The sequence below is a fragment of the Gobio gobio genome (assembly GCF_949357685.1).
Source record: "Gobio gobio genome assembly, chromosome: 15".
NCBI classification, from domain to species: Eukaryota; Metazoa; Chordata; class Actinopteri; order Cypriniformes; family Gobionidae; genus Gobio; species Gobio gobio.
The window spans coordinates 6,391,044-6,412,518 of NC_137108.1; the positions used below are offsets into that span (position 1 = coordinate 6,391,044).

The 21,475-nt window shown below is 38.0% G+C and overlaps 1 protein-coding gene across 2 annotated transcripts in view; it reads right to left on the reverse strand.

Moving 5' to 3' along the window:
- Nucleotides 1-21,475, reverse strand: part of wdr26a (WD repeat domain 26a) — a 68,083-nt gene that overhangs the window by 10,991 nt on the left and 35,617 nt on the right. For both annotated transcript variants that reach the window (XM_079836158.1, XM_079836157.1), the window contains exons 5-11: nt 19,801-19,898; nt 15,140-15,296; nt 8,618-8,756; nt 8,398-8,538; nt 8,178-8,297; nt 6,053-6,198; nt 5,872-5,950 (exon numbers count right to left, since the gene is read on the reverse strand). In XM_079836158.1, coding sequence (XP_079692284.1) covers nt 5,872-5,950; nt 6,053-6,198; nt 8,178-8,297; nt 8,398-8,538; nt 8,618-8,756; nt 15,140-15,296; nt 19,801-19,898 — 880 coding nt within the window. The remainder of the gene's footprint in view (nt 1-5,871; nt 5,951-6,052; nt 6,199-8,177; nt 8,298-8,397; nt 8,539-8,617; nt 8,757-15,139; nt 15,297-19,800; nt 19,899-21,475) is intronic.

Consider the following 21,475-nt stretch of genomic DNA (forward strand, 5'->3'; position numbering starts at 1 on the left):
TTCTGCGCTGCTCTCTGCGCGCAATCTTCACGTGATGTGCGGGCTTCTGTCTGAGTGTTCGTTTGTCACAATATTTCAGGCATTAGTTCAACATAATACACATCTGATGGTCCAAAAATCGCTTTAATGTTCAAACTGGCAGGACTTAAAACACATAAAATTGACAAAGCTTTGTGAGGATGCAGGTGAAAGGTCTGCCTTCAGGGCGCGCGCGCGCCATCTGTGTGTGTGTGTGTGTGTGTGTGTGTGTGTGTGTCAGAGCGCAGGCTATAAGAACGGCAATTAACATACCTGTATAAACCATGCAGTTACTATAGTGATTCTGGGCATCTATAAACACAGATAACTGCTCCTCCATCTCTCTGTGTGCCTGCAAACTGCAGAGTCACGTGACTAAAACTACGAAAAATACGTTGTTTAGAGGTTCTGAATTTCAGTGTCGATTATTTTTCGATGAATCGTACAGCCCTACACAACCATATGCATAAAACCTGACAAGTAACTATTTTATTTAATGAATATAGTATCATTTATATCACTTATCACTATTTTGTGCAATCTAAGTAAAGGGAAATAGTAAAGTGACTGCAGGATTCTTTATGTGTATGTGTTTTAAAGGTTCACAGTATAGCAGTTTTTAATTTCTACACTATTTAACAACAGAAAGTGCATAGTCCATTCCATGACTGAATGACTGTTTGTGTTATATTTAATACTGTAAAGCTGTTTGCTTTAAAGCAGGCTAATGTATAAAGTGCTATTTAAAGTACTGAACTGCAGAGCTGGTGCATCCATATCAACATCGCTATGATCAGATGCTTACAATTTTGACCGCTGTCAATTTTGCTGTGTTTATTTTGTTACGAGAGGAAAACGTGCTGAACATATTCTAGCGAAGCGCTTCTCAGCAGCGCGGATGACGTCGGGATGTTAAGCGAGCTCTCAGATTCAATGCGTTTCCCGAGTATTGGATTTTAACTTTTGCAAACAAAATGACTCTTGTTAATATAGATACAGTGTTTTTGAGAATTGATACAGTATCGTCAAACATAATATCGCAATATTTACTTACACCCCTAGTTGTCGTCGCTGCTTTTTACATTTAGGTCCAGTCTGGTAAAAAAAATAATAATGTGCTGTCTGGTCGGGCCGGTCTAATTGTATCGTTTTTGTCTCGGGTCATGTCTTTGAAAAATTAATTTATGCACATCCAGTTCAGATAAGAAGTGTTTTGGTTCCTGCACAGATTTTAGGACATGAGAAGACCTCTAATTCAGATCCGCCTCCATTTAGTTAGCAACACCCAACTTCCTAAGATCCGATCAATTCCCCATGGACAAAAGCAAGGCCCGCCCTACAGTTTCTCTCTTTCCAGAAGTCGTTTGACTCACAGATATACGTCACAATAGGGAAGACAAGACTAATCGCAACTTCCGTTTCATGCCAACTTCAACTTCAGTCATCTATTCAAGAGTAGACATCTATTCTTTTTTTGTTTATCTCCTAAATAACCATGTTCATGAGGGCTATTTTTAGATAATAGGGTAAATTAAATACTTGTACTTCATCTCCTTAGACTTCTCTATTTTTTGTGCGTTTACACAATGTCGTAATTACCATAATTACGAAATAACAACCGGACATTCTACTCGTGAGCTGTTCACATCCTCAGTACTGCCATTGAAATGCATAATTCTGAATCTATCAAGCCAAAATGATTCAGTGTGAGTAATGAATCAACAAAATGGCATAACAGCTGTTATGCAAATTATGAATCAGTTAGTAGGACATCAGACATTAGGTATCCAACTTTGTGCTCACTTTATTGAACTATTTTATATCTTTATTATACAGGCATTAGATCAGCTAAAGACAAAAAAAGGAACCCCCCACCCACTGCCATTATTATTATTGCAAATATTTGTATTTTATTAAATAAAGAAATATCTTACTATTACAATAATACACTCTAAAAAATGGGGTTGGGTTGAAAATGGACTAACCCAGCAATTGGGTTGTTTTAACCCAGTGAATGGGTCGTTTTAACCCAGCAGTTGGGTTAAATGTTTGCTTAAAACAACCCAATCGCTAGGTTAAAACAACCCAATTGCTGCGCTAGTCCAGTTTTGTATAAATTATATCTTAATTTGAATCAAGGTTTTGTCAGCCAATTGCTTGGATTTAATAAATAACAAGCAAATAGAGTAATAGCAGATTATAAGGGTGAGATGAAGCGATCACATGCATTGCACATGAGCTGGAGTGCGTCTCATAAATAAACGAAACTCAGAAGGCTAGTTGCCTCACAGACATGAGAAATATGTGTATAGAAAGCTTGAAATGTCTACTTTTCTTTAACTTCTAGTTAAGAAAAGAAATAGACTAGTTGAGCAATGCGCAGTGTTAACGCGAGCAGCTCATGACTGGCGTCTCGGAGCCTTTCTGAATGCAGCGCTGAGTTTAACATGCATTTTTAGACTAATCCTGACTTGTGCAACTTTGTACACATTTGTTTCTTAGTTATAGTATTACTTTGCTAAAAATATAAATTATTTCTGATTATGGCATAGCTTTCTGCCCACCCAATAAGGTAAATAAAGTAATGATTAAAAAAAACACAAACGATCAAGGGCCCGGCCCGAGGATAGTGCCGGGAAATCTCGGCCCGACTCGGCCCGCGGGACGGTTCAGGTCAAGTTCGGGCTCAGGCAGGGAATCTAAACTCTAGGTAGCATTCAGTCACTGCTGTGTTCACACTGACCGATGGATCGGCGACAGGGGGTTTCACACTGCATGACTGAACAAGAGGAAGAATCACAGACAGCTCTGTCCCGTCCGCAAACTACGTTTCACAACAAAATATACGTGAGAAGTGAGAAGGAAACAATGCGAGATCCCACGAGCGTCAGACTGGAGTTCTCGCACGAGACAGGAATTGTTATTAAAAATATAGACTGCAGTGCAGAAACTTGCGGTCCAAATTGTCTCTGCGCTGATATGCAGCAAAACGGAGAAAAAGAAAAAAGATTATGGTGGAGGAAATGGTTGGGGAGACACAGGGAGAAAGGATTGTGTTCTGCAAAGAGAGTTTGAGGTAAATAAATAATTTTGCATTGTACTGCTCCTGCAGCTGGTCAAGCAAATGTGTGTGCTTTGTTTCTGTTTGATATAACTGTACATATATCTATTAAAATACTGATATTCTGGTCCATAACTCCTCCCTGAACCTCCCGCTGCCCTGTATCTCGCTCTCTCATTGGCTGTCGGTCATCGCCGATGTATTTTTCAGTCAGAACTCATTTCACACAGCAGGAGATTGAATCGCCAACAGGTCCAGATATTGAGCATGCCAAATATCTCACGGGCGTCTGCAACACATCTGCGATTCTCTCTGATCGCGTCTTTGATAATTCACACTGCGTGATTGTCACTCACGTGCACGATTTGCCTATGATTTCGGGCATTTGTCGGCGATTCCACAAAACCTGTCGGCGAGTCAAAATCGGGCAGTCTGAACTCGGCATAAGAGGACTCGGGATTTTGTTTCAAGACCGGTCAAGACCACAACTGCTTTATTTATTGACATAATTAATGTGATTGGATGAAAAACTTACTGCTTCAGATGCAATCAATAACTTATTTCTAATTTGATTTATTTATTGTGCCGATTCAGAAAATACTTAGGGATTGTGTCAAAAATGTCACCAAAAATTTACACAAATGCTCACAAAATTCAAGATATTGTTGCAAAAAGTTCTTGTATGAGATCTGAATGTATATAATATGATATAATGAACTAATATCACAGGAGCAAGAGAGATGTTTTCACAAATTTGAGCATGACTGCAAACATGATATTGCTTTAACAAACATTCACTTTTTTTTTTAAACATTAACATTAGTTAGTTATTTTAGTCTATAAAGTTTTAAATATGGATATTTTTCTGACACAAACGCTCCACTTCGCTTCAGATGGCTTTTATTAACCCCCGCAGCCGTGTGGAGCAGTTATATGATGGATAGTTGCACTTTTATGGACTTCAAAAACAGAGCAACATTCACAGCCATTATAAAGTTTGAAAGAGCAAGGACATGTTTAATATAACTCTGATTGTGTTCGTCTGAAAGAAGAATGTCATACACACCTAGGATGACTTGAGGGTGACTAAATCATGGGCTAATTTTTATTTTTGGGTGAACTATCCCTTTAATAACAGAAATATTATGAGAACTACATTTTACTGTTGAAGCTGCTGCAATTTTGAGTGTTTATGAGTACAAGTTGGAGTTTCTAAGTTGTAACTATGAGTTTAGGACGTCACGAATAACAAAATAAATCAATAAATTGCATCACTGTTTTCTGGGGTTTTCTCAGTAGTAGCAACAGCACCACCAAAACATTAGGGCTGTAATCTCCCAGTCGATTAGTCGATTATTAGTCGATACGTTCTGGCTCGACCAAAATTCTGATTGGTCGATTTGGTGTCGCGTTCATTTCATTAGTTTTGCCGCGTTCATTTCATGACAGTACAGATCTAACAGTCTGTCTTCAGAACCCCCCCCCCCCCCCCTTGTTTTTACTTCTTTTGGATTAGCCCAACCCACTGGAGAAGAGAGACAGATTGAAGTACCGGTAGGCTAGTTTGCTGTATGTTATTTATTTAATTGTGAGAGCGTTTTTTCTACTCTTGATCTGGCTTGTTTAATAAATATTCCTTTTTTATTGAAGTGGACGTGCCTTTTGTGTTTAAGAGTAAAAGCTTTAAGTTAATAGTCTATTCGTGTCTCAGCCGCGAAGCTGAGCTCCTGTTCGAGCTGCACAGAGCGGCTGAAATTATAGTGTCTGTCAGTTATTATAATACATATGAAAAAAACAACAACAATTGTCTAAATTATGTTGCATATTCCTCAAAAGTTCTTGTGATGATATCACTAGTTGACAGCATAGTACTATATTTTCGGAAATCATAAGCTATGAAATTGCGCAGGTGCACATGATGAGACGCTGCTAGAGCGACAGACTCGTGTGTCGGACTCATTTCAGTGCAAAATAATCAGCTCAAAAACTATTTAATATACTGCAAATAGCCTACTAGTTTTTTATGTTTATTTATAATTCATTTAGGCAGACAACAAGGCTACCAAGTACTGCGCACAGTGCGCAGCTAATTAATTTAACGTTTTTTTTCCATTAACTACATTATTTTTAGTCGAAAATTTCACGACTTCAGTCGACCGAGATTTTCTTTGGTTGATTACAGCCCTACAAAACATGATCAAAGTCCATTTTCTTTAAACATTTTTAAAAGGTTTTCTATCAAATGAGACCATGTACTTGATGATGATACCTTGTTTCTTTGTAGAGTAGAGTTACTAAAAGTTAGCCATTACTTTTAAGTATGCCACTTGAAATCAGTTTGCATGACACTTATATAAAGCTTGAATGATCGGGATCTGTATCGGCTGCAAATATCCTGATTGGAGCATCCCTAATGGAAATCTGAATAAATACGGAAAAATCACATTTCTGATAGTAGTTTATTTTGTGATTAATCTTCCATTACGAAGACATAGTTATTAAAGTTATTAAACAGAAATATTACGAGAACTACATTTTACTGCTGAAGCTGCTGCCATTTTGAGTGTTTCTCAGTACAAGTCGTAATTACGAGATCAGGACATCAACAGAAGTGGGATTCTGATAATTCCGGTAATTTCGTCATGGTGTGAACGCACTGTTTACAACTTTATGGAATCAGACCCAAGATCAGATCAGATTGTTCATATCAAAACAATAAGTCTGGCATCAGTACAAAAACAGCTTCACATTATGACACATAAGCAGATGAAAGCCGCCGGTCCACTACTCACCTGAGTTGCGACATTTAACAGAGCTAATCTTCCATTCTTTGACACGGTGAAGGACATTATAGGGTGATCCTCTTGAACTCTGTAAGAGACAAAAAAACACACCAGCACATCCGCATGACTCACACAAACACCATCAGAGAAACCACAACAGGATCTAAAACCACAAGAGCAGTCAACATACATGTTCCTGTCAGTCAGATCTTCAAAGTTGTATCCACGGATGCGCTGGTGTGTATCAGAGGCCAGCACTGTTCGACCGTCATTCAAACACCACAGGCACTGCACACGAACACCCTCCCACGAGTCCAGCAAGTTCCCGTCCAGATCCTGTCAATAACACACCATCAAACCATAAACATCATACCTGGCAACCACAACTATTACAAATATGTCTTAATGGGTGAATCTCCACAGGCCTGTCAAGAACATGTCCAGGGCATATTACATCACATGTACACAACCGTTGACAAGTTTGGGGTCAGAAAGATATTTTTTTAAATAATAAATTAATATATTTATCCAGCAAGGAGGCATTACATAGATCAAAAGTGACAGTAAAGACATTTATCTATTTTTTTCTCTCCATTCCGTCACCTGATGGAGTTTTGGTTCCTTGCCACCGTCGCCTCTTTTGCCTTTGGGCTTGCTTTATATCACTGATCACGATCACATATCACTATGAGCGGCTGTACAGCCGATTCAAATTCTGTTTTCCTGTTAACACTGTGAAGCTGCATAAATAAAGGTGACTTGACTTATACTGTTCACAAAAAAAACTATTTCAAATAAACGCTGAAGAATCCTGATTCTCCAAAAAAGTCGGTTTCCACAAAAATATGAAGCAGCACAACTGTTTTCAAATTTGATAATAATCAGAAATGTTTCTGAGCAGCAAATCCTCATATCAGAGTGATTTCTGAAGGATCATGTGACACTGAAGACTGGAGTAATGATCACAGGAATAAATTACAGTTTACAATACATTACAACAGAAATCCGTTATTTTAATGTGTAATAAAATTTCACACTATTACAGGTTTTACTTTAATTTTAATCAAACAGGGATAAATAATTTTAAAATCTTATCGACCTCAAACTTTTAAACTGTAGTGTATGTTTTCTTTAATGAATTTTGAGAATTTCAAGACAATGAAGCACATTCACAGCCAAATTCTCCTTACTTTATTGTGAAAAATATTTTGGTTTTATTGAATTTAATGCAAGCTGATTTTAATAATGAACAAAAAAAACATTGTGTTTGTCTGATCAAATATTAAGAAGCCTTTTTGGTAACACTTTATAATAAAGATACGGCATAAAAGCACTTATAAAGCATTTGCAATCTATTAGTTAATAGTTAATTAATAGTTTACAAACCGTAGTTGATATTAATAGATTGTATACAAATAGTTAATTCATTCATTTGTCACTGTATTTTAGCTAATTATTATTGTTGTTGTTTAATTAGCTCATATGTAAAGAGTTAGATAATGCTTTGTTAACAACTTATTAACAGTAAATAGTTTTTTTAAAACTTAAGATTAGGTCACAGAAAGAGTGTTTTAAAATAACGTTTATTAGACATTAATAGCATTATTATTAAGAGTTATTTAAAATATTTACATATAGCATATCCCCAAAGCTAAACATAACCACTTCAAAATAAATAAATAAATAACAATGTTGTGTCAATATGAAATACAGACAAATAATCATTAGGTCACGTTGTTAAAATACACCAGTTAGGGTTAGGGAACAATATACAGTTTGTGCAGTATAAAAATCATTATTTCTATGGAAAGTCCCTATAAAACATGGAAACCCATTGTGTGTGCTTAATGTATTTGTAAACATTTTAATGAATACTGAATAATAATGCAATTAATGTCTAATAAAGGTTGTTTTAAAGCACTTAATGTAATTTTCAATTTTTCCGTGACCTAATCTAAAGTGAGAACAATTTATGATTAATAAGATGTTAACAAAGCATTATTTACATGAGCTAATTAAACAATAACCCTTTAAATGACACGTTAATTACAGTGATAATGCATGAAGAACTCACTCTTTGTCTAAAGTCTATTAATGTATTCACTACAGTTTATAAACTATTGATTAACTATTAACTAATAGATTGCAAATGATTTAGAAGTGCTTTGTTACCGTACACTTATCCAGTATAAATCAACTTTTTTTCTTGGAACTGGTTTAAAAGGTTACTACCAAATTTCAATATATCGTTTGGCTAAAATATAACCTGGACATTTGTTGAAGAGATTCACCCAGTTATATCTGAGAGCACTTACACACTGGTAGAACTGGCCTCTCTGACCTCCGGTAACGAAACGCTTGCCGTCTGGATTCCAGGCCACACTGGTCAGGCTGTCCTCATGGGACTGGCTCATTTTGGTTCTCAGTTCCCCTGTCTGGGTGAGCACAGTGGCCATTTAAACACGAGACGAGCTGCTGGACAGAATCTGAGAGCTGACTGTAGGTCAGCGGAGTCTGAGCGGGCGAGACCCTCACCTGTACGTTCCACAGCCAGAGCTCGGAGCAGTCATCCGGGCCGCAGGCTATCAGATACGTGTCATCTGGGCTCCAGGCCAGATAGGAAACCCCATAGGCATGACCCTCCAAAGTCTTCAGCTGCTTGAGCTGATGAGTTTCCTGTCAAAACACCTCAAGCCATCAAACTCTTGGATCAGGAGCGAAGATCGGCGTTATTTTAATGGGGAAGGTCACTCACGGGGTCAACCTGCCATATAATGACTGTTGTGTCTTTGGATCCCGAGGCCAGTTTGGTGCCGTCGTTGGAGAATTTGCAGAACCAGACTTCATTGCAGTGCTCCGTCAAGATCTGCTGGGTGTAGCAGGGGAACTGTTTCCTGGAGATAACAGTCGCAGCTTCAATAAGCCTGTTTAACTTGCATTCATTCAAACGCCTACATTAGGCTTTCCTGACAAACCCTAGAACTTTTTTACTCTAAAGCCCCGTTTCCACCAAAATTACCCCGAACAATTTGTCCCAGGAACTTTTTTCCCCCCAGACCTGCTGCTGTCTGCGTTTCCACCACGGTCTAAAGTACAGTGAAGATTAGTCCAGTGACGTAGGAATGCGCACGGATTTCAATGCCGGTTGAAATAAAATACTGTGTGAAGTAGGGCTGAAACGATTAGTTGACATTAGGGATGCAACAATACAGTTAGTCCACGGTTCAATACATACCTCGGTTTTTAACCACGGTTTTCGGTTCGGTTCGGTTCTGATGGCTCGTCACATACATTTTTTGTTATTCTATTCTTAGGAACAGCAAGCAAGAGGTTAAGGAGAAAAAAAGTATTTTTTTATTGCAATACTCTTTCTTTATTTTACTTAAAAGAATTGAAAAACCTTACTTAAACTTAAAACTTTACTTTAAAAAAAAACCTGTACACATTCCTAGTGTATTGTTTAATATAAAATAAATATATATAAAGATTTACACTGGCAGCTCAGAGCTGTACAGCAGCATTTAAGTATGAAATTGAATGAATGAATGTAAAAAAAAAAATACTACATAGACTTCACTATAAAATATACACTGATTCTTAGCTACTGTATTAATTTTTCAGTCAAGAGCAGTGAGTGATTTTCTCTTTGTCTTTTGTTGTTGTATTAACATTAAAGGGATATTTCACTCAAAAATGATAATTCTGTCATCGAGAAATGAATACAGGTTTGGAACAACATTAGAGTGAGTAAATAATGACATCATTTTATAGGCGAACTGTCCCTTTAAGGACAGCGTGTTCACTATAGGCTGCGCTGTTCTCAATTTAAGACCTGCGTGTGTCTAATATACAGACACGATTGCGATTTTACTTTCACTTTAGACATAACCGACTGTGTTTATGTTAACCTTGTTTGTATTTGACAGTATTAGCGCAGTAAGACGACTATTAGTCCAGTAATCACATGTTTGACAGGCGTTTAGTGCGCGCGCCCTGAAAAGCGCATGTTAAAACCGCGCACGTGAATGAAACCGGCAAGGCTTTAAAACGCATGCAAATAATGAACTTTGGTGATTGTGAATAACTCAAGTGGTCCGTGAGTATAACTCTAACACTAACATGTGATGTGAATGTATGTCGTGTTGTTCAGTATTGGGATGGAGGCAAATTATAGAATTTGTAGAAAAATTATTAATTAAATGCGAAACCGAAAAAAACGCAATTCACAAGCGCGTATCGAACCGTGAACGCCGTACCGAACGGTTCAATATTATATTGAGAATTGTGGCATCCCTAGTCGACATTGTCGAAAACGTCAACAATAAAAAATTGTCGACAAATATCTTTGTTGTCGAGTAGTCGTTTGATCTCATGTGACCGATCGTAAGGGCCTGCAATATCGCGATTTGACCGCTACGGCGCTGTAGTGCTAGAGTGTAATGCAGCCCTTACAAATGTTGCGGTAAAAGAGAACAGCACGAATGAGGCTGCGTCTCAATCAGCTCCCTAGTTCAGTAGTCAGGACACTGATCAGGGATCAGCCCATTGACTCTAGTCCTGATCAGTGCCGACTACTGAACTAGAGCTGATTGAGACGTGCAAGGCCAAACTTTTCACGGGAGCACAACGTGCATGTTGGAGCACTTAAAGAAGACTAACTAGCGGTAAATCTCTTTATTAGAGAATGCTACTGCAATACTACTAATAATTGTAATAATATTATCAATAATAATGTAATTACAGTAATGTGAGCATAGAATAAAGTTTGATCGAGCTTGGAGTCAGGACTGTTTTTATTATTATAACACTATTAGGTATTATAGTCTCATCACTTGCCTGTATCTTGTTCCATATGCATGAAGACTTACAAAAGGCGGTGTTAGGAAGAATATCATGTCAGTTACTTTTTCATACTGTTAATTAAAAGGTGAATGAGAATCTGTCAGCTCAATTGTCATGTAAGAGATTAATATTATGTCATTTTGTCTGCAATGTCATTTGCAGATGAATATTTTTACCATTCTTTGTGTCCTGAAGTAAATGTCCTCTTTTTCTGTTTCAGTTCTAAGAAAAGCAGTGGGCCTATTATTGTTTTACAAATGAAGCTCTTAATACTGCTGTCAAGAGATGTTTACATTCAAACATCTATTTTTTTGTCTGTAATGCAGCTAATTTTTGTTTATTATTATTTATTTTTTCAATTGAAAGCGAACAGAATATTTAAACAATGCTTAGAGAGCATTTGTGTGTGATTCGAGTTCTGAGAACTTGGCTCAAAGTTAATTAAAACATCCATTTCAAAAGCTGAAGTGACTTCCTTTTTTATATATTATAGTTAGAATATGTATAACTCAATGTTTTAACTAACTGAAAAAGCTGAATGATCGTTCAAAATGTACTGATTAGTCATCGACGACAATGACAATAATCAACGATTAGTCGATTAATCGTTCTAAATAATTGTTAGATTAACCGATTATTAAAATAATCGTTTGTTGCAGCCCTAGCGTGAAGCCAACCAAATCAGCCTGTTCAGCGCCCAAGTCCCACCCCCGAAAGTTCCTGAACTTTGAAAAAGCACTACCTCGCGAGCAGGGCAGTTTTGAGGGGGAAATATTTACCCGGAACTTCATTTTGACCCTGGTTCCTGCGGTCGAAACACACTGAGTACCACCCCAAAGTCCCAAATTTCCTGCAGTGGAAAAGTGGCTTTACACTTTATTTTGATACTCCACTTTAGACATCCTACTGACTATAAGCAACTCTGCAACTACATGTCAACTTACTCTCATTAGAGTATTAGTTGACTGTTTGGGTTCAGTAGGGGTGTGACGAGACCCTTATCTCACGAGACGAGATACGAGATTGGGTTCACGAGAACGAGACGAGATTTTTACATAGTATTTTTAAGAAATCCTCAATGATGAAATACATGACTAGAAAAATTGTTTGCAGGTGCATTTGAAATGCTTTAACTCATCATCTTGTAATGAATGTCATTTCAGTTCTACTTTCTGAGTATGAATGATCATATGCAGTAAAGACAACAAGCACTGTAAAGGTTTTGCCAAAAACTCAACTGACTGTCTTTTTTCCTGTATGATTGTCTCTTCAGACCTCAGAACTGCACATGAACTTCTTTTGACCTCCTACTGAACTCCTTCCCACGAACTGATCATAGATATTAAGTGCAAACAATAACCATAATACCATAATCAAAGTACTCAATATTCAAAGTGCAAATAGAGACCACATTTTTCTTCAAGCATGATACAGAGCTCAGAGATGGTTACAACGAGACAGCTTATATATTGGGAGATATTCACTCGCCTCAGGGAGCCGCTTTCAAACAAAGGTAACGTATTGAAATCACGTTTGAATGTGCGCTCGCGTTTACTTTCACTTTGAATTTTGCGATCATGTGTACTCTGGGAATAGAGTACTGGTGGTGCTGAACGCGCATTTTCAAATATAAGTCTAAAGCTTCTGCTGCGCAACGAATCCTCCGCCACCATGTACGGCTCGAACCGAATTAAATTGTTTTTATTTCTATAAAAAGCCAAACTACAGTATAGGCGTAATGTAAACGTAGTGTTTGCATATTCTATCCTAACTTCACCCTAACAATCATCATTACAATATGACACGAGACAGCTTTCCCCTCAACGAGAAGTCTTTCGCATTTAAAGTACTAGAGACACATACTTGAGTAAAAGTACAAGTTCCTTATCGAAAAAGTGACTTGAGTAGAAGTTGAAGTGCTCTTTAAGCACCACACTTAAGTAGAAGTACTAAAGTATTCAACATTTTTTGTACTTAAGTATTGCAAGTAGTTTATTTTAAAATTTACTACTCAAGTACTGAAAGTAAAAGTACAAGTATTGTGTTATGTAGTTATTAAAGAAAGTCAAAAGTTTGAACATCATATTGTTTTTATTATTTCAAATGATTAAGCTAAGGACAATCACAATGTTGGTAGGTAATTTTTCTACATATTGTCATATAAATAACCTGAAAATACTGTAGTTCATTAAGATTAAATCTTACTATAACCACTCTTACTAAAAAAAAAATGGGGTAAGCACACTTATATTCTCATTTCAAGAGGCGTTCTGAGTAAATGATTTGTTTGTAACACTTTACAATATGGTTTGATTTGTTAACATTACATTAGTTAATGTATTAGACTAATAACTAACATGAACTAACCATGATCAATACATTTGTTACTGTATTTATTAATCTTAGTTAATAAAAATACAGCTGTTCATTGTTTGTATATGTTACTTCACAGTGCACATTAACTATGTAAACAAATAGAGAGCAATTTGAGCGCAAGACGCTCGTGTTGTTTTAAAGACAGTGAATGCGCGCTCGCGGGGCTCTCTCGCGCGCTCTCTCTCTCGCGCTCTATCTCTCTCTCGCACTCTCGCGCGCGCTCTCTCTCTCTCATGCGCGGTAATGTGGGTTTGGAATGGAATGATTCGTAACATTTTTATAATTGTAACGAGTAACGATGCAGCACATTAAAAATATCGGAGTAAAAGTATTAAACTCATCGAAAATATGTACTGAAGTAAAAGTAGAAGTAGGAGAAAAAAATAATACTCTAGTAAAGTACAGATACTGCCTTTTAGTACTTAAGTACAGTAGTGAAGTCGTTCTACTTCGTTACTATACATCTCTGCTTATAGACAGTATAATATTTGTTGAGGGAGCAGCAAAATAGTGTCAGCAGGTATTAAGCCTATTAATACTCTAATGACTGCTGGTTGACAAGTAGTTGCAAAGTTACTTATAGACGAATGTCTAAAGTGGACCATCGAAATAAAGCGTTACCATTTTTTTTTTTCAGATTTAGACTAACATGCTGAATTTTATCTGGAATAAGAAGGTCTGCAGGTTGTATAAAGTGTATTTACAGAGACCAGCAGTCCGCCATTTCGGTTTCCTCGCTGTAGCAGCTGAAGATACGTCTGCACCAAAAAACATTACAAATGTTTTGTTATTGGATACAAATGAACATTAGAGCCTCCATTGGCCCTGTCCCAAATGGCACCCTAAACCCTCGCGGTCTTCCTACGAGTCCGCACTTTCATGACGAAACGCCGCTTTGACTGTCTGGAAGAAGTCCACTGTGAAACCCACACCAGTGCGGGCTCGGCAGAAGTGCGCATCGAGGCCGCGTATCGACCGCAAAGGGGACGTTCGCGAGCACCCTTCTGAGACCTAAAATGACAAATAGGACACCCTACGGTCTCGAGGACTTAAAGGGATAGTTCACCCAAAAATTAAAATTAGCCCATGATTTACTCACCCTCAAGTCATCCTAAGTGTACATGACATTCTTCTTTCAGACAAATAAAATCTGAGTTATATTACACAAGTCCAGGCTAATCCAAGCATTAGAATTGCAGTAATAGTTGCTCTGTTTTTGAAGTCCATAAAAAGTGCATCTGCCCATCATATAACTGCTCCACGCGGCTCTGGGGTGTTAATAAAGGCCTTCTGAAACACGTCGATTCGCTTCAGAAGGCCTTTATTAACCCCCAGAGCCATGTGGAGCAGTTATTTGACGGACAGATGCACTTTTTTGGGACTTAAAAAACAGAGCAACTATTACTGCTATAATAACGCTTGGATTAGCCTGGACTTGTGTAATATAACTCAGATTTTATTCGTCTGAAAGAAGAATGTCATTTACACCTAGGATGACTTGAGGGTGAGTAAATTATGGGCTAATTTTAATATTTGGGTGAACTATCCCTTTAACAGACACGTGCACGCGGCAGCCATTGTTAGTCCACAAGACCGAAAGTGCATATGAAGTGTGCCATTTGGGACAGGACCATTGACTCTCGCCATCTGAGCCACTGAGGACACCGTAGTTCAATTTCATTTATGAAGGAAATGTGCAGAAGAAAGTCGTTAAAGAGTTATATATTTGCGAAACTCATTTTACGCCAGACTGCTTAACAAACGACGGTCAGTTCAACAATGGATTTGCACAAAAGTTGTTTCTGAAAGAAAGATGGAGTGTCCAACTCCGGTTCGAACATGTAAGGCTAAACAGCGCTACTGACAATTTCGGACATTTTGGCTGCGTGACATTCTCCAGTTTTGTTGTTGTTGAGTATCCGAAGCACAAGCTGACTTGTGTTTATTTTTCTGCGACTAATAAAATCTTGGTCGACGAAGCCGCTTCTCGTTGACTAACGTTTAGTCGACCATCAGGAGGCAGCCCTAGACAATACATCCGTCAAGTTTCCTCATGTACCTGCTGCACACGTGGTCTATGAGCAGAGACACGCTGTCCAGTCCACTGTCCAGTTTGGTGTTGTGGTAGAGACAGCGATCTCTCTGCAGCTCCACTGCCTGACGCAACAGAGTCTGCAGGCGGCGGGGCGGCAGCATCACGGACGGAGGCAAGTACGCTGTATGAGAGATATGAGAGACAGATACAGAGATGGAGCATAGAGGTCGTGGAGGGTTAGACTCAGTTTCATCTGAATTCAGCCAACACAGGACATAAAGTGAAATTCACATCTTGGACTTGAGACTACGCAGGTCCTTCACGCTCTTTAGGTTACCGCCCCGAATTCAATTCATCTCCTGAATTGGCTGAACTGAAATAGAACTGACCCGAACCCTAGCTGAAAAAAAACAATTACATGAAACTGTAAAAAAAGAAAACAAAAGAGGGAATGAAGAGAGAGAGAAGTAAACAGAATAAATTAAAGTGAATAATAAGGTTTACACCAAGGTTACACTTTGTTTTAAGGTGTCTTTGTCACAGTGCAATTACAGATTTAAATACGGAGTAATAATAATGAACTGCATGTACTAACTATAGGGTTTGGTTTCGGGCTAGATGCATGTAATTATGCATAATTTAGTAACTACATGTAATGTGTGTAACAAGGACACTGTAAAATAGTTTTACCCAATAATAATTCTCAGATAGCCATTCTTTAGTTTTGTGCGGCTATATTTGAATGTGAAAATGGAATTGAAATCCACTTTCATTTATTTGTATCTATACAAAACAGCATCTTAAGCCCCGATCAGACAGAACGCGTTTTTTGCAGTGAGAGGCGCCTTTATAAAATAGTTTTATGTTGGCAGTGAGTGTTATGCGCGCTCTTTGTGCGCCCCGGGCGCCTCACGTTTTTCCAGGAGCTAAAATTTTTCCTTCAGTGCTCCGTCTGGGATTGCGGTATATTCTCTGGTTTTCTCCGGTCAAATTTGAACCTGTCCAATCAGCGAACAGAGGGAGCGGCTGAGAACAATGACGTTGACGTTGTGTGCTAGTTTGAGATGTCATACGTCCCAACCAAACGTTAGCAATTGGTTATGGCAGATCCAATAGTTTTAAACTTCAGCAGAGTTCCCGCCTTCAAGGAAGTTAACGCTTGTCAATGGAGAGTGGCCGGACTCTCTGTGCAAAATAAATGTACGAGAGTCTGGTAGGATCAGGCTACTGAGCGCATTGAGGTGAAAAAAAAAATCAACTCTGAGCAGAAAAGTGCCTGACGTTATTGCGTTTTTTTCTATTGTCCAATTGAATGAATGTAGAGGCACAGGGCTCGCAAAATCGCCTGCCCGACGTCCCGGGGCTAATGTGTTTTTCAGTCAGGCTACCAAAATAAATCACCGGACTGCTGTATATAGGCAGTTTGCATGATAAAAGTAACCTTAAAGTTAAGATATGCCTCTAGTTTTAATCCATTAAACGCCTCTGCATGCGGTGAAGCCTACATGCTCTAATCTATTAAAATGTGCGGCGGAAAAAAATAAGCGCTGCTAGCGTGAGCGTGAGCGTGTGTGTGTTAGTTATGTGCGGCTCTATATCCACCGATCGGGCGGGCCAAGTACTAAAACATAAATGACATTCAAATTAATTGTGATGAGAGATAAACCATTATTGTGTTTGTTTGTAACTCATTTCATGGTAAAATGCAACGAACAAGCATTACTTTTTTACTTCCATTTTCAACTCTTCAGGGAAAACCAATCAAGGACAACATACGCCTAGAACACCTCCTAGAGCTCATTATATAAAACACTTTACAATACGGTTCATTAGTTAACATTAGTTAACTACATTAGTTAACATGAACTAATAATGAACTGCACTTATAAAGCATTTATTTATCTTTGTTAATGTTCATTTCAACATTTACTAATGCATTATTAAAATCATGTTAACATTAGTTAATGCACTGTGAACTAATATGAACAAACCATGAACAGCTGGGTTTTTGTTAACTAACATTAACAAAGATTAACTAATGCTGTTGTTCATGGTTAGTTCATGTTAACTAATGCATTAACTAATGGTAACTAATACAACCATATGTAAAGTGTTAACAAATATTGTTTAATAACTTACCAACTCTGTGAAACACAGAGTATATATGACAATAAACTAATAAATTATATTATATATATTCAGTCTTAGCTTGGGTTGATCATATTTGATGTTGTGTTCGGGAAGCTGCACTGACGGAAACAGTGACAATTTAAGAATGTGTTTAGACTATTAAGGAAATGTAATTTTGCCAAAGAACTTACTACTTTACATGTATTTTTTTGTTACTGAATGAAAGAGATTGCATGCGCAGTGGAGAAAATTGTGAAAATCGGTGTGTGTGTGTGTGTGTGGACTGGTAATCCCTACGTTATGGGGACAAAATGTCCCCACAAAGATGGCAATATCCGAAATCCTCGTCCTTGTGGGGACATTTTTAGGTCCCCATGAGGAAAATATCTTATAAATCAGACTAAGTGATGTTTTTTGAAAATGTAAAAATGCAGAATGTCTCCTGTGATGGGTAGGTTTAGGGGCAGGGGCAGTGTGTGTGTGTGTGTGTGTGTGTGTGTGTGTGTGTGTGTGTGTGTGTGTGTGTGTGTGTGTGTGTGTGTGTGTGTGTGTGTGTGTGTGTGTGTGTGTGTGTGTGTGTGTGTGTGTGAGATTTTGTAGGTTCAGGGGCAGGGGCAGTGTGTGTGTGTGTGTGTGTGTGTGTGTGTGTGTGTGTGTGTGTGTGTGTGTGTGTGTGTGTGTGTGTGTGTGTGTGTGTGTGTGTGTGTGTGTGTGTGTGTGTGTGTGTGTGTGTGTGTGAGATGGGTAGGTTCAGGGGCAGGGGCAGTGTAGGGGAATATAATATACGGTATGTACGGTATAAAAACCATTACGCCTATGGAAAGTCCCCATAAAACATGAAAACCCAACATGTGTGTGTGTGTGTGTGTGTGTGTGTGAGAAAATGTTAAGATGCGCATGGATTTATACCGGTATTTCAGTTCTGCTGATCCAAAAAAGACAGGTCAGGATAGAAATCCATAGAAATGTCAGTTCAGTTAGAACCAAATACATGTGTTTTTGATTGAGATTTCGACTCCAGTTCAATTTTCTACATAAAAATGCTCTTTTTTTATTTGGGCTAGTTAAATTCTTTTCGGACTACCAAAATCTCAAGAGTGCCTGCCCGAAGGGCTACCAGGCATTTTCAAATTTTGCGAGCCCTGAGGCGGGCCTTCTGTTGTGGTGACTGTTACCTTGATTAGACTGACAGCACAGCTGATTCAGGGGTTGCATAGCAACATAAAAACTAAAACTGCAGCACACTTCTCTTTTCTAAATTGAAAAATGTCAACCGGAAAAGGCAGTGTGGTGCGCCTCACATTTTCAAACCTGAAAAACGCGTTCTGTCTGCTTGATATGCCATTTCTTCCCATATTATTTAAATGTACTGATGTAATTATAAACACACTTGTTTGTAGCGCAAATAGTTTTACTAATGAATCGGAAGTCTCGCACATTCACAGAAAATAGCTTACTTCTGCGTTGAAAAATAGTCACAATATAGCACCGACCTTTTGCTTAAGCATAATGCATAAATATTAAACTCACATTTCCTAAAAGTGAATTTAGAAGAGAATTTGAGCCTATGTTGACATGGTTACGACATGGTTTTGTCATGGTGTTATTTATTTATTTATGTATAAAATTAAATTAAATCTGAATTTTATTATTAAATTGAACAAACAAAACACTGTAATGGAAATATTTATTTTATTTTTCCTGTGGCCAATTTCACATCTGGATAGTTTAACTAACAAAAGTTCCTGAATGGAATCAATGACATCATTTTTGGTGGGAAAAGTTTTAGCAGTGGACTTTAGGAACTGTAATGTTGTGAAATAGTTAGTGGCACAACGGTAAAAGAATGAACTACATCGGACTACGGTTTGTGGCACTACGGTAAAAGAAAAATACCAAAATTCCCATGCAAGCTGCCCACTTCCTATTTTTAGCCCTTTATTTCATCCTGTTAATGTTCTTTCCATTGTGCAATAATCACATTAATAATATTTTTTATTCATATAAATAATTAAATAAATAAATAAGGTTAAAGTGTACAGTAGTGGCCAAAAGATGTCCGGAGGTGAAGTTTGTTTTTAATGACCCTACAAGTTTGATTAAAATATCAAAATATGAGGCAAATAAATATTTTAAATATGAGGGAAGAACAAAACATTAAAAATGGTTTGGCAAACTAACACTACAGGTTTTAATTTACTATGCAAAAAACAATGCACAGAAAAAAAGTTCACAGGAAAAAGCATAAATTGACTACAACATAATCAGTTATTAATATTTCATTGTTTCCCTTGTTTTTCCATTTGTTCATAGTTTAACGCATTTTTAATAATATTGGAATAAAGGCTGTACTGTAGATGTCACTAGGCCGGACATCCCTTTTGGCCACTACTGTATAAGCATCATCAATGCATATTTCTCAAAGTCTGATTTACCCATTCATAGAAATATTTCATTAAATAACAACACAAGCATATTCATTTTCCAGTGACGGGATTTAAAAGGAAGCATAACCGGAATGATCCAGCTGGTGTAGTTTGGGTTGAGTAACTCACTCTGAAGCTTGTCGAGGAGTTTGGATCGCGAGGCCGTCCCTTTGCCCTCCCACTCAGCTTTAGCCCGCAGGTCATCAGAATTACTGCACATCAGGTACCTACAGCAACACACAACACAGGGAACTTCACACACTGATCAAATAAGGCTCAGAGCCATTCAGGCTTTAATTAAAGCAAGAAAAGGTTTGTTAGCTTAGAAAAAAACAACTGGGACACAGGGAATGTTTCAATACTGGATCTGAATTAATATTTTGAGTTTTTAACAGGCACAGAGCTGGTGTTGCATGATGCAAATCATATTAAAATGGGGCATCTCATACATTTTCATCATTTTATTTCTCTCACTGAAGGTCCACTTATAATGTCGTTTATTTTTTGGCCAAAATCAGTCATTACCCATTTCTCGAACCATTTTTTGCTGCTGTGCCTTTAATATGTCAACGCGTCATCACCAGGGCCACCCCACTTCACACTCACAATCAAACACGTGATTTGAACACGTATCTGCAGGTTGGAGTAATGGGCGTGCCGAAAGGTCAATATCATTGGTCATGAAAGCTGTCTGTCAGGGTAGGGTAGAGGTTAGTTTCTGTTGTAGCAACACAACGATCTTTAAAGGGGTGGTTGCATGCGATTTCACTTTTTTAACTTTAGTTAGTGTGTAACGTTGCTGCTTGAGCATAAACAGTATCTGCAAAGTTACAGTGCTGAAAGTTCAATGCAAACAGAGATAGTCTTTTAAAGTTATGGCAGTTTATTGCCTACAAAAGCGGCCGGTTTGGACTACAACAAGCTTCTTCCTGGGTTGGTGACATCATAAACACCTGCTATTAACAAACACTGCCCCCGCGAACACGCAACAAAGTGGGCGAGGCCACGTCGCCGTCATTACGAAAGAGAGAGAGCTGTTGCAGAACTACAAACTACATTTGGCCATCTAACCAATCTAAGATCATTGCGTTTTAAAGTTATGGCAGTTTATTGCCTACAAAAGCGGCCGGTTTGGACTACAACAAGCTTCTTCCCGGGTTGGTGACATCATAAACACCTGCTATTAACAAACACTGCCCCCGCGAACACGCCACAAAGTGGGCGAGGCCACGTCGCCGTCATTACGAAAGAGAGAGAGCTGTTGCAGAACTACAAACTACATTTGGCCATCTAACCAATCTACGACCATTGCGTTTTTCGGAGGGATGGGCTTCACAGAAGCAGGAAGCAAACGAGCCGTTCAAAGGACAGTGGAGACAGCGGTGTGGAATAAAGGAAAAATATAAGAAAAATAGGGCGTTTTAAGAAAAAAGAAGCATTAAGACATGTTATACTGCGCCCCATAAACACAACCAAGTCTAGAAAAAAAACACGCCTTTAAGATGCATGTGATAAATTGCACTAAAAGAAAAGCTTACACAAGCATGTTTTCTGATTCTTTCTTTTTTTTTGTCATTCTGTTAAAAAAAAGAAATCAGCATGCAACTACTAGTACAGCTGAAAATACTAATTCTGCTTGGATAAGTACAATAATACAGATACAGTGCTTTATGTTTTTCAGGTAAATCTAACTATTTAGGTACAGACATTGTCTCAGTGTTAATTTTGCCAGCAAATTTTGATTTAGTAGAATTTTAGTCACCTGAATCATGTCGTCTAGTTTTACTCGACTAAAATCGAATGA